Here is a 12,305-nt window from a genome sequence, read left to right as displayed (position 1 = left end):
TTAAAAAAATTTTATTTTCCCAGCTTCATCCTCTGGTGTCACGCCCCGTTCCTCCACCCCCCCCCCCCCCGTTCTCTGAAGGGTACCACCTGTTGTCCGAGACAGAAAACGGAGCATTTTTTCCTACCAAGTCTGTCCCTATCTTATCAGTTTTAACATTCACTTTCCAAATATCTCCCCAATCTGTCCCATTCTCTCTCATGGCCGCTTAGATTCAGTTTGCATTGTTTCTAGGCTGTATTGTTATTATTTTTTAAGATTTTATTTATTCATGAGACACACACACACACACAGAGGCAGAGACACAGGCAGAGGGAGAAGCAGGCTCCAAGCAGGGAGCCTGAGGTGGGGCTTGATCCCAGGACTCCAGGATCACATCCTGGGCTGAATGCCGCGCTAAACCGCTGAGCCACCCGGGCTGACCAGATTGTTATGATTGACTTAAGTCTAGGTTGTCATTCACTTTTTTTTTTTTTTTTCCCAAGCACAAGCAAGGGGAGCAGCAGAGAAGCAGACTCCCCACCAGATAGAAGCCCCATGCAGGGCTCTATCCCAGGGCATCAGGATCATGACCTGAGCCAAAGGCAGACACTCAACCAACTGAGCCACCCAGGCGCTCTGGTCACTAATTTTTCCAAAACAAGAATTTGATCTTATTCCCTGACTTAAGAACCCCTCACTAGCTCCTTTGTTAGGTTCAACGCTATAGAAAGCACCCGTGGAGCTTTCTGAACACAGGACTGATGCCACCCCAAATCTGGTAGGAGTCACAGCTGAGGTCTACTTTTATGTCAGGCATTGCACTAAAGGCTTTGTTACAGGTTTCCTCACTTCATCCTCACAACAACCTCACGAGTAGGTATTACTCTATACCAACTGTGGACACTAGAACACTAGAGATTCAGGACTTTGCCTGAAGTTACTGGACCGTGCACGCAGTGGATCTGAGCTACGGAGCCAGGCTATCTGAATTCCAGAGTGCAGGAACCCGTCCGGTCTGCCCTAGCCAGAATCTCCGCGTGTGACTCCGACAGGTAGGTTCCACAAGAGCAGGTGCGTTGTTTCACGCTCCGTTTGGAAGCTTCGGGGCCGTGTCAGCGCCTGGTCGGTAGGAAGCGGCCGCGAGCGCCGGCTGGGAGCCAGAGCTGAGCGGCGGCGGGGGGGGGGGGCAGCCGCGCTAACACGCGAGGATGCGGGCGCCCACGTGGACGGGGAGCTCGCCGCAGACACAGAGCCGGCTTCGCGGGGCTTCGCGGAGCTTCGCGGGGTTTCTCCCGACCCGCCACCGGAGGAAGGCGGGGACCGCGCTGCCCCGCGGCAGGAAGTCGGCGCGCAGCTTCCGGCGCGCGGAGATGACGCGCGGCCCGCGCGCTTCCGCGTTGGGAGCGGGCGGCGGATCCCGGGACACGGAGACCCGGGGTCCGGCAGCGGGGCGGCCCCCGGCCCAGGGCGGGGATGCATCGCCGCGGGGTGGGAGCTGGCGCCATCGCCAAGAAGAAGCTTGCCGAGGTGAGGGGCAGAAGGCCGACCCGAGAGACACGGAAAGTCTCGGAGCCGAGCTCTACCCTCAGGTCGCCCCCCATCAGAATCTGACACAGGCTCCGCGGGTCCCGGGGAACTGAGCGTCTTCGGCTTCCGGTGGATTGCAGTGTCAGCATCCCCGGATCCCCCAACGCTCTACTCCCGCGTCCCCCAATAGGAGTACAGACGAGCCGTCTCTTTTAGATCCTCATCCCTCTCCCTAACAAAAACCATTTAAGAGAGACCCTCTTTTCATCCTTCATCGGAGGCAGTGCAAGTGGGAGCCCCCCAGCGCCCACTCTCAACTCACGCTGGTCTCTTTGTCTGACAGGCCAAGTATAAGGAGCGAGGAACTGTCTTGGCTGAGGACCAGCTGGCCCAGGTGAGTAGGTTGGAGGGCTCCAGGCAGGAAGGGAGACCCGACGAGGCTGGAGAGGACACCTTTCACGTAAACTAGATTGTTTGGATTGAACTAAGAAGAGGCGATCTCTGGGCTGCTCAGATCTTTTACGGAACTTGCTAATAACAGTGATAGCTCGCATCTTTGAGTCATTACATGCTTCTATCGCCCCAGGCACGCGTCCATTGTCTTTACATACACTGTCATGTTCATTCATCCTGATGGTTCTATCCGGAGGGAACTGTCGTCTTCCCGGTTTAGAATTGAGGACGTTCAAGGTGGTTTATCCGAGTTACATGAGTAGTAGGTGGTAGAGCTGTTTGATTTAGGTCTTTGGGGCTTTCACTTGAAGTGCCTAAGAATAACGTGAAAATACTGCTTACTCTGTGCCACCCGTCACTGTCACATCTAGGTGCTACCAGAAGTATGTGTCAGGGATGGGGTGCGGTGCCTGCAGTTTGCTTTTCTGTCCGTGTCCTGAGTTTACTCAGTTATTGTGAGTGGTAAAGAAGAGGAGGAAAGAGTTAAGCAAGGGAATGGATCCTTTACTAAGGAAAGATAATAGACACAGTCTGTGCTATTCAAAAGCTCCCACTGGGGCGACTGGGTGGCTCAGCTGGTTAAGTGTCCAAGTCTTGGTTTCAGCTTAGGTTGTAATCTCCTCGCTCAGCAGGAGTCTGCTGGAGATTCTCTCCTCCCTGTGGCCCTCCCACTTGTGCACTCCCACTTTCTCTTTCACCTTCTCTAAGAGTTAGTATTACTATTAAGTAAATATTTATTTACTTAAAAAAAAAAAAAGAAACAAAAGCTCCCCCTCATAGGGGAGATGACATACAGGAATCAACTGGAAATGATATAAGTTCATAATATGTAGCAAATGAGGAGACGCTGGGCCAGGAGTGGTTACTCATGGTTGGTAGAACACAGGTTTTGTTAATTAGGGAAAGAGGAAGAATACTACAAATAAGTCCGAAAAGCCCCAAACCATTTGTATTTAGCTTTGGAAAAAATCTGGTAGAGCCACCTCTCCCTTTGGGATTTTTTATTTGGAGTTGATTCCCAAGAAGGTCCATGACTGAAAGAGTCAACACAGTCAACTCAAGACCCCTAATTCATGCCAGCCAGCCTTTTTTCTCCTAGGTAGCCTTTCTCTTAGTGGCTGAAGATTTATTTCTTTCTGAATGCTGCATTCCCTCATTTTTAAGTCAAAATGGAATCCTTTTTTTTTTTTAAAAAGATTTTATTTATTTATTCATGAGAGACACAGAGAGTCAGAGACACATGCAAAGGGAGAAGCAGGCTCCCTGCAGGGAGCCTGATGTGGGACTCGATCCCAGGACTCCAGGATCGCACCCTGAGCCAAAGGCAGACGCTTAACCACTGAGACACTCAGGTGTCCCAAGTCAAAATGGATTCTGTGGTGCACATTTGTTCTACTAACAGTTTCTCTGGGAAAAAGAAGAAAAAAAGTACCACATTAGATGTGCATTCTGGTTGTTAGATGCATCCTGACTTTTGAACAGGAACATGTAGGGGAAAAATGTATTTTATTTTTTTATTTTTACTTACTTTTTCCCCCTACATGTTCCTGTTTGAAAGTCAGGATGCATATTTTTTTTTTTTTAATTTTTATTTATTTATGATAGAGAGAGAGAGAGAGAGAGGCAGAGACACAGGCAGAGGGAGAGGCAGGCTCCATGCACCGGGAGCCTGACATGGGATTCGATCCCGGGTCTCCAGGATCGTGCCCTGGGCCAAAGGCAGGCGCTAAACCGCTGCGCCACCCAGGGATCCCAGGATGCATATTTTATATATATATATTTAAGATTTATTTATTTGAGAGAGAGAGAAGGAGCAGGGGGAGGGGCAGAGAGAGAAGCAGACTCCCCATTGAGCAGGGAGCCCGATTTGGGGCTTCATCCCTGAATTCTGGGATCATGAAGTGAGCTGAAGGCAGACACTTAACCAACTGAGCCACTGAGGTGCCTCTTTTATTTTTATTTTTAAAAGATTTTATTTTTTAAAGTTTTATTTATTTTAGAGAGTGAGACAAAGTGTGGGTGGGAAGGGGCACAGGGAGGGGGAGAGACAAGGTGAGTGCAGAGCCTGAGGTGGGGCTTGATCTCAGGACATTGAGATCACGATCTGAGCTGAAACCAAGAGTGGGTGCATAACTGCATGCCACCCAAGCTCCCCAAATATTTTATTTTTAGTTTTTTAAAGATTTATTTATTTATTTGAGAGAGAATGTGTGTGTGTGTGTCTGTGTAAGCCAGGGGAGGGACAGAGGGAGAGGGCAAGCAGACTCCCCACTGAGCGCAGGGGCGGTTGCAGGGCTTGATGTCACAACCTTGAGATCATGACCTGAGCTGAAACCAAGAATAGGACACTTAACCTGCTGAGCCAGCCAGGGGCCCCCAAAGATTTTATTTTATGTATTTATTTTTTTAAAGATTTTATTTTTATTCACGAGAGACATACAGAGAGAGGCAGAGGGAGAAGCAGACTCCCTGCAGGAAGCCCAATGCGGGACTCGATCCTGGATCTGGGGATCACGCCCTGAGCCGAAGGCAGACGCCCAACCACTGAGCCACCCAGGCATCCCTAAAGATTTTATTTTTTTAAAGATTTTATTTATTTATTCATAGACACACACAGAGAGAGGCAGAGACACAGGGAGAGGGGGAAGCAGGCTCCATGCAGGGAGCCCGATGTGGGACCCGATCCCGAGTCTCCAGGATCACACCCAAGGCTGCAGGCGGCGCCAAACCGCTGCGCCACTAGGGCTGCCCTAAAGATTTTATTTTTAAGTAATCTTTACTCCCAACATGGGGCTCAAACTCAAGACTCCGAGATCAAGAGTTGCATGCTCTACCACCAACTGAACCAGTCAGGTGCCCCCAAAAATGTGTGTTTTAGAATTGAGGAAACATGGCATCCCAACCCAGCCAACAACGGAACCACGAAGGAAAGTTAGGGATAAAAAGAGAGGGAACAGTAGGGGTGCCTGGGTGCCTTGGTTGGGTGTCCGACTCTTGGTTTTGGCTTAGGCCATGAGCTCATCAGGCTCCCAGTTGGGCTCCGCACTCAGTGGAGAGTTTGCTTGAAGATCTCTCCCTTTGGCTCTCCCCCACGTTGTAGGAGCGCGCAGGAGTGTTCTCTCTCTCTCTCTCAAGCTGATAAATAAATCTTTAAAAAAACAAAACAAAACAGAGGGAACAAGAAATAGCCTAATGGTAGGCCTGGAGGAGATAGGTTGTTTCAGCCTTTGCCCTGCCAGTGGATTGGGATCTTATTTTTGCCATCTGATGATCCCTTGGTGGGGCTGCCCCATAACCTCCTCCTGGTCCATCTTACAGATGTCGAAGCAGTTGGACATGTTCAAGACCAACCTGGAGGAATTTGCTAGCAAGCACAAGCAGGAGATCCGGAAGAATCCGGAGTTCCGAGTGCAGTTCCAGGACATGTGTGCCACCATTGGGGTGGATCCTCTGGCCTGTAAGGAGTTGTCCACGGGGCTGTTGTGTTTTTCTAGGGTGCCTGAGGGACAGCAACTCATCTAGGTGTGACGACTGAGGTAGGGCATCTTCCAGAAGGCCCTCCGAGAAGGGCCTACAGGGAGTGCCTAGCAGTTTGACAGGGACACTGGGGATGCCGGTGTGTAGGCTAGTGGCCAGCATACGTGACCCTCTTTAATTTTTTTTTAATTTTTAAAATTTATTTATGATAGTCACAGAGAGAGAGAGAGAGAGAGAGAGGCAGAGACATAGGCAGAGGGAGAAGCAGGCTCCATGCACCGGGAGCCTGATGTGGGATTTGATCCCGGGTCTCCAAGATCGCGCCCTGGGCCAAAGGCAGGCGCCAAACCACTGCGCCACCCAGGGATCCCACGTGACCCTCTCTTGAGTGACCTACGGTAGAGTTTCTTCATAGCTATTTTTTTCCTTTTTTAAAGATTTTATTTATTTATTCATGAGAGACACAGGGAGAGAGAGGCAGAGAGAGAAGCATGCTCCATGCAGGGAGCCCGATGCAGGACTCGATCTTGGGTCTTCAGGATCATGCCCTGGGCCGAAGGCAGTGCTAAACCGCTGAGCCACCCGGGCTGCCCTGTTTTTTCCCTTTATTAAAAAGATATTTAAAAAAAATTTTTTTTTTTAGATTTTATTTATTAGAGCATGAATGGAGGGGAGGGGCACGGGCAGAAGCAGACCCCCCCCCAAGCAGAGAGCCCGATGTGGGGCCCGACCCCAGGACCCTGGGATCATGACCAGAGCAGAAGGCAGATGCCCAACCAACTGAGCCACCCAGGCACCCCAAGATATTTTTAATGAAAGCAGCACGTAATCATGGGGTCAGTCAACAAAGGAGAAAAAGAGAAAGTACAAGTCATTTGACTCTGTCCCATAGTTGCAGAAATAACTATTAACAGTGTAAGATAATCTTTCTGGACACCCTCATCATATTTATAAACTTTTTTTTTAACATGTCCGATTATGCTATAATAACTACATTCTAACCTGTATTGTTTTTTACTTGATAAACTATTTGTTCTCTTTAATGGATTTTTGAATGCCAGGTCTGCATATTCTTCCTCTCAGTCTTGTTAGACCATATGTCCCATTATATTTCACTGTATAATTCAGGAAAGGAAAATTCATTTTTATAGTATTTTGAGCCAGAATGAGCCAAATAGAAATGCCTTTTACATTACTCACCCTTGGGCAGCCCGGGTGGCTCAGGAGTTTAGGGCTGCCTTCAGCCCAGGGCATGATCCTGGAGACCCAGGATCGAGTCCCACATTGGGCTCCCTGCATGAAGCCTGCTTCTCCCTCTGCCTGTGTCTCTGCCTTTCTCATGAATTAAAAAAAAAAAAATTAGATTACCCACCCTTAGATTAGCCATCCAAGCCTGCTTCCTAAGGAATTTCCAAGAGTTCAACCATCTTGAGGATCCTGAGTAGTAAATGGTGCACAAGGGCTTGGTTAGGCAGGGAAGACTTCCCATAGGATAGATGTTTTAATCTAGCTTTGAAAGATAAGAAACGATAAAAACTAATATATAACTTAGCTTTTGTTTTTCTGTCTTTCAGCTGGAAAAGGATTTTGGTCTGAGATGCTAGGCGTGGGAGATTTCTATTACGAGCTCGGTGTCCAGATTATCGAAGTGTGCCTGGCTCTGAAGCACCGGAATGGAGGTGAGGCTGGCTAAGTCCTGCAGATGAGGCTTTGAACTTCTCAGAGGGAGAAACCTTTGAAAGGTGATCTTGTCCATCCTGTGATCTGCAGGCTGATAAGATCTGGAGAAGCTGTTAGGTCTATAGAAGCACCTTAGCGGCTTCATGTGGTTCAATCTCTGGCAGGTCTCCATAGGCAGGTGTGAATGGAGTTACTTGAATGATTGTCTCTATTCTCTAGAGATCTTCACTCAGGATTGTCTTAGCTCCTGGTTATTACAGAAAATAATAGAGAAGAAATAGACCTTTTCCCTTGATACACTATGCGTCTAGGTTATGATTTTATCATTAAGTCTGTCCTGCAGCTCCAAGGTGGAGTGATGCCACATTTCTATGCCCCCACAATGTGACCTAAAAATCGTCATCCAGTGGTGTCATCTTAATAAGCACTATGTTGAAGTTAAGAAAGAAAGAAAAAAAACAGTTACAAATCATTGGCTGTAAACAGATACAGCCTCAATGTTAAGGGAGTGTTTATAGTTTTCCAGAGATGCTGCTGCCTCTGTTTTTATAATTTTGTTTTGTTTGGCTTAGCCATAAAGGTAATCCTCCATCTGCCTTCCTCCCCGCTCCTGTAGGTCTGATAACTCTGGAGGAGCTACATCAACAGGTGTTAAAAGGAAGGGGCAAATTCGCACAGGACGTCAGCCAGTAGGTCTTGCCTCCCAATCCCTGGAGTATAGAAAGGTCTTTAAAAATCAGAAAGGTCTTCTCCTTACTGCTCACATGTCTAGGCTACTTTAGGAATAATTTTTATTCTTTATCATCAGAAAACATATTTTTTAGAAAACTGAAAATACAGAGAGAGATAAAGAATAAAAAACCACCCATTATTTCTCAACTAAGAGATTAGAGCTGTTAACATTTTGGTGTATTCTGAGCATTTTTTTTCATGTGTATTACTATTTTGTAACATACTTGGGGCTTAATCTTGAGATTATCTTAGGTTGGAGACTAGCACACGTGCTGAGGAAGGCTGGGGAACAGTTGGGCTCAGAAGGTGACGTGTTAGTTGATCTGGTTCACCAGCTTCTCTGTGTGACCTCAATTTGAGAAAAGGTGAAAAAAAAAAAAAAGGCTGTCAGTATGTGAGCTGGGTATATGGTCTACACATTTTGTGGACTTTCTTTTTCCCTAATTTGAGTTAGTTGTTAACCGGAAGCCAGAAAATCTGGCATGACTGGGCCTGACTTTCCAAATGGCAGTAATCAGCTGGGTTGCCCTCTGTAAAATGGAGAAACCTTTTCTGTTTTGCCACTGTTCATGCAGCTCCCTTTGTCTCCTGCGTTCAGCTCATTCATTCACATTTCCTGATGGGCTCCCATGGGCATATTTTTGACCTCTGTCCGGGGTTAGCGTGGTTTGCTGAGTGGAGAGCCCCATACCTGTACTTTCTCCCTTGCTTGTCCAAGCACTGCCTGGTGCCCCCTGGCCCCGCCTTTTCACGGACGGCACTGACTGTTACGCAGCCTTTTAGTCTTCTGTCAGGGTGTCCTGGCCGGGGCAGAGCTGAGACTGCAGGGTGGCTAGGTGTGGTCTGCCAGAGGTCCTGAAGCCGCTCTTCCTCACTTCAGAGATGACCTGATCAGAGCCATCAAGAAGCTGAAGGCGCTCGGTACTGGCTTCGGCATCATCCCCGTGGGTGGCACCTACCTCATTCAGTCTGTTCCAGCTGAGCTCAACATGGATCACACAGTGGTGCTGCAGCTGGCGGAGGTACTGGTGTGCCTTTCTGGCCGGGGGTGGGGCGACAGTCGGGATTGTCGGGAGGAGGGACTTCGGGAGCAGCTCTGACCTCCTCCCCGTCGAACAGGTCTTCTGCTGAGCCTGTCTAGGCGACGCACTACTCAGAGCTGTGCTTGTTTAGAAGACATTTATTGAGCAGCTACAGTGCAGAGCACCGGGCCAGGCTGTGGGGGTAGACGAGGGGCACCAGAGATCCTGCTCTCAGGGAGCTTACAGTCTAGTGGAGGAGACAGAGATGCAGACAGTGAGCTGTATTTTCTTGGGTAGACAGATTAGTTGAGGTCTTACTACTACTTTATGAATGGATTCTTCAAAACAGTGTTTAATCTGGTTTGGCATTCCCATTCCGTAAGTATACCGCACCCCACTCCTACCCACCCCGAGTCTGTTCCTGGATTTAGGGAAGACATATTAAGTTTTCCTAATTCTCTATAATGTAGAACAAAACTAATCAAGGAGCTTCTCTTCTTGGGGAATGGGTAAGGTGAGGCAGGGAACTGTTGCCATTTCTTCCGGTCAGTTAATTATCTTGACCTTTTACCATAACTTGAAGTTTTCTGAGAAAGTCTAATATTTTAATACCAGGGACCCCACTTTTTAAAACTGAACCCCACTGAGGTCAAAATAGGTTTGGGGGTCATTTATCCACTCCTACAGGACCTCCATTTTCATAAATCACTCTTCCCCAACCTGTCACCCTGAAAGTTGCTTCTCTTGCTCCCTTTGCTGAGACTCCTAAACATTTTGTCTGTGCTCTCTTAGGCTTCACCCATGGGCAGTTCTTCCCCCGATCTGGGTAAATCAGGTATTGTCGAGCAGATGCTGGGTTCTTAGGAAAGTCCGTCAGCTGACTCCCTGTTCCTCCTTCCTTCAGAAAAACGGCTACGTGACTGTCAGTGATATCAAAGCCAGTCTTAAATGGGAGACCGAGCGAGCCCGGCAAGTGCTGGTATGTGAATTTTGGAGTGGCCCAGAAGAGATGGGCCCCAGATGGGTGGATAGATAGCACATCAGCAGAAACTGCAGCCTTGCTCTGCTTGCCCCTTGCCTTGAAAGCTGCGGTCACCACTCAGAAGCAACCCCCGCATCCCTCTGAAGGTGGCACTCAGGGGCGGACTTCTCACTCTGCTGTAGGCCAGTCACCAATACCTGCTGTCTCCCCCGACCTGTAGAGCCCGGTCAGAGGGTTCATATGGTTCATATTGGAAGTAACACTGTTAATACAGAGTGAAGGGAACTGTTACCTACTTAATTACATATCCATAATTATATACTATTATACTGTATTATATAGTTAGCGTTTTATATATACAGGTTTCTTGGAACTAATGAAAGGCTGGTGTGAAGGAGTAGTAGCAGGCAAGTGTAACCCTGGCTTTTAATACCTTCTTTTTTATCCAGGTAATTAAACTACAGACTTCTTCTGGAAAGCAGGGTAACACAAACATCTGTTTAATGTATTGGGCACAACCAGCCCGTCTTGAGCCTAATTCCAGCTGTAGGAATTTTGAGTCCATTCTAAAGTAATACAGTCCTTCCATTCCATTAACTTCTCCATGAAGGTTTACCCGCAAGTTAACTGAAGTTAACCGAACCGTAATTAGAACAGTGGTCTCCCATTTTGCTTCAGGCAAAAGGGATCAAGGATTTGCTTAGGGCCATAGGGTGGACCTTTCTTTAGCTCTACATTCTTTCTACAATGTCCCACTCTACTTGTCTTTACCCTCTTTCCCAGCAGCACAGATTGATTGGTAGCATTTTTCACACCACAGGCAAAGGTCAGGGTCAAACAGAACCAGGGATTCCAGGTTAGCTGTGTAAATAAATATGTGAAGGCACTAATGTAGATTTAGTGTGAAAACCCCACTGAAGCCAAAATAGGTTTGGGGGTCATTTATCCACCCTACAGGAACTCCATTTTCATAAATGACTCTTCCCTCCAGGAACACCTGCTAAAGGAAGGGCTGGCCTGGCTGGACCTGCAGGCCCCAGGGGAGGCCCACTACTGGCTGCCAGCTCTCTTCACTGACCTCTACTCCCAGGAGATTACGGCTGAGGAGGCCAGAGAAGCCCTCCCTTGACTCGGAGTGTGGAATGGGCCCCAGCAGCAGGCAGGGGGAGGGAGGAGCTGCTGCTGAATAAAACCTGAATAACTTTGTTATTTTTTTTTTTAAAGAAAGTTCCAAGTTTTTTCTTCCTTCAATACTCTTCACCCATAATTTTATTTTAAAGTGCCTTCACATTGCATCTTTACTGGAGAAAACTTCATTTATCCAGTAAGGATAACCTGAGTAACACAGTACAGCAAGCACGTATGAAATGACCTGCATGGGTCATCTGCAAGTTCATGGTAGAGTTGCGTCTAGAATGAAGGTGGTCTGTTTCCTGGCTAGACAGTTTCGTCTCTGTAGCCCTGGGACTTAAGTTATAGCCCATTAATTCAAACCTTGTCCTCATAAAAAGGTTTATCTCAGACAAGCAGACCCTAAAGGACCAGTAAGAGCCACTCGCTCAGTCTTTCTGGCTTGCTCTAGACCTTCTGGGTTCTGATGGACCTGGCTGAGTGTGAGGGAAACAGGTGTTAGAAACAACGGAACCTAGGACCATCAACCAACAGCGGCCACAAGTCATCGAGTTTCATCTTTGCTTTCCCTCCTGTGCTGATCACCAGGTCCCTCTAGCCTTAGTGGTGGGAAGGGCATCATTTACTGAACAGCTACCCTGTGCCATTTTATGAACACACCTAATCCCCTCACAGCCACTCTCAGAGGCTCAGTAAGGTCTCCTTACATCTCAGGCGAGGAACTGACATAATCGTTCCCCAGGGCCACCAGCTTACAAAGCAAAGCTAAGAGCCGGAGCCCATGTTCACTGGTGCCAGGACCCTTACATGCCTGTATCGTGGCTTCACATAGCCTAGGCTGGCAGGACGCTCTACACGTGGTCAGCCAAGAGGACAAGCCTGTGCCAGGCAGCAAAAATTCTTGAGCAACTAGGGAAGGGAGTGATGAGCTAGCTGTATGAAGCTGTCTCCATCCTCTGAGTCCTGAATTCCTAAGGGCTGCTTTAGTGCCAGAAATCTGAAAACCCAGTTCACTTTGGATTACCCAGAACCTAAGACACCCTTTCCTTACCCAGAGCAATAGTCTACATCTGCCGGTCTTCCTAGGATACGCTCACTTCCCAGTCTCTGCAGAAGGATCCCTTTGGAAGCAACTGAGGCCAAGATGGCACTCCTCTCCTGGACTGCCAGAGGTGGTCTCAAAAGAGGCTCTTCTACTTCTGGTTAGTGGGGAACTCGTCACCAGCAGCCCTGTTTCCACCCACATCATGTAACTAGTTTTCAGCTTCTAGACAAAGCATTGAGCACTTTCTCTGACAAGTTTGACTTGGGCGAGAGGC

At 48.0% G+C, this 12,305-nt stretch overlaps 1 protein-coding gene across 2 annotated transcripts; it reads left to right on the top strand.

Moving 5' to 3' along the window:
* Positions 1-1,370: 1,370 nt before the first annotated feature.
* On the top strand, positions 1,371-11,060 carry SNF8 (SNF8 subunit of ESCRT-II). 2 transcript variants are annotated; one of them, XM_055321565.1, is made up of 8 exons: positions 1,371-1,509; positions 1,853-1,903; positions 5,281-5,419; positions 7,014-7,118; positions 7,736-7,808; positions 8,732-8,873; positions 9,778-9,852; positions 10,847-11,060. In XM_055321565.1, exons 1-8 carry the CDS (start codon positions 1,456-1,458, stop codon positions 10,982-10,984), a joined length of 777 nt encoding a protein of 258 aa, XP_055177540.1. In that variant the 5' UTR covers positions 1,371-1,455; the 3' UTR covers positions 10,985-11,060. The 2 variants fall into 2 exon arrangements, with proteins under 2 accessions (XP_055177540.1, XP_055177549.1); XM_055321574.1 differs by lacking the exon at positions 5,281-5,419 and having other exon boundaries at positions 1,490-1,509.
* The last annotated feature ends 1,245 nt before the right edge of the window (positions 11,061-12,305 follow it).

The sequence above is a fragment of the Nyctereutes procyonoides genome, unplaced genomic scaffold, assembly GCF_905146905.1.
Source record: "Nyctereutes procyonoides isolate TBG_1078 unplaced genomic scaffold, NYPRO_anot_genome, whole genome shotgun sequence".
NCBI classification, from domain to species: Eukaryota; Metazoa; Chordata; class Mammalia; order Carnivora; family Canidae; genus Nyctereutes; species Nyctereutes procyonoides.
This window is presented reverse-complemented; position numbering and strand designations above follow the sequence as displayed.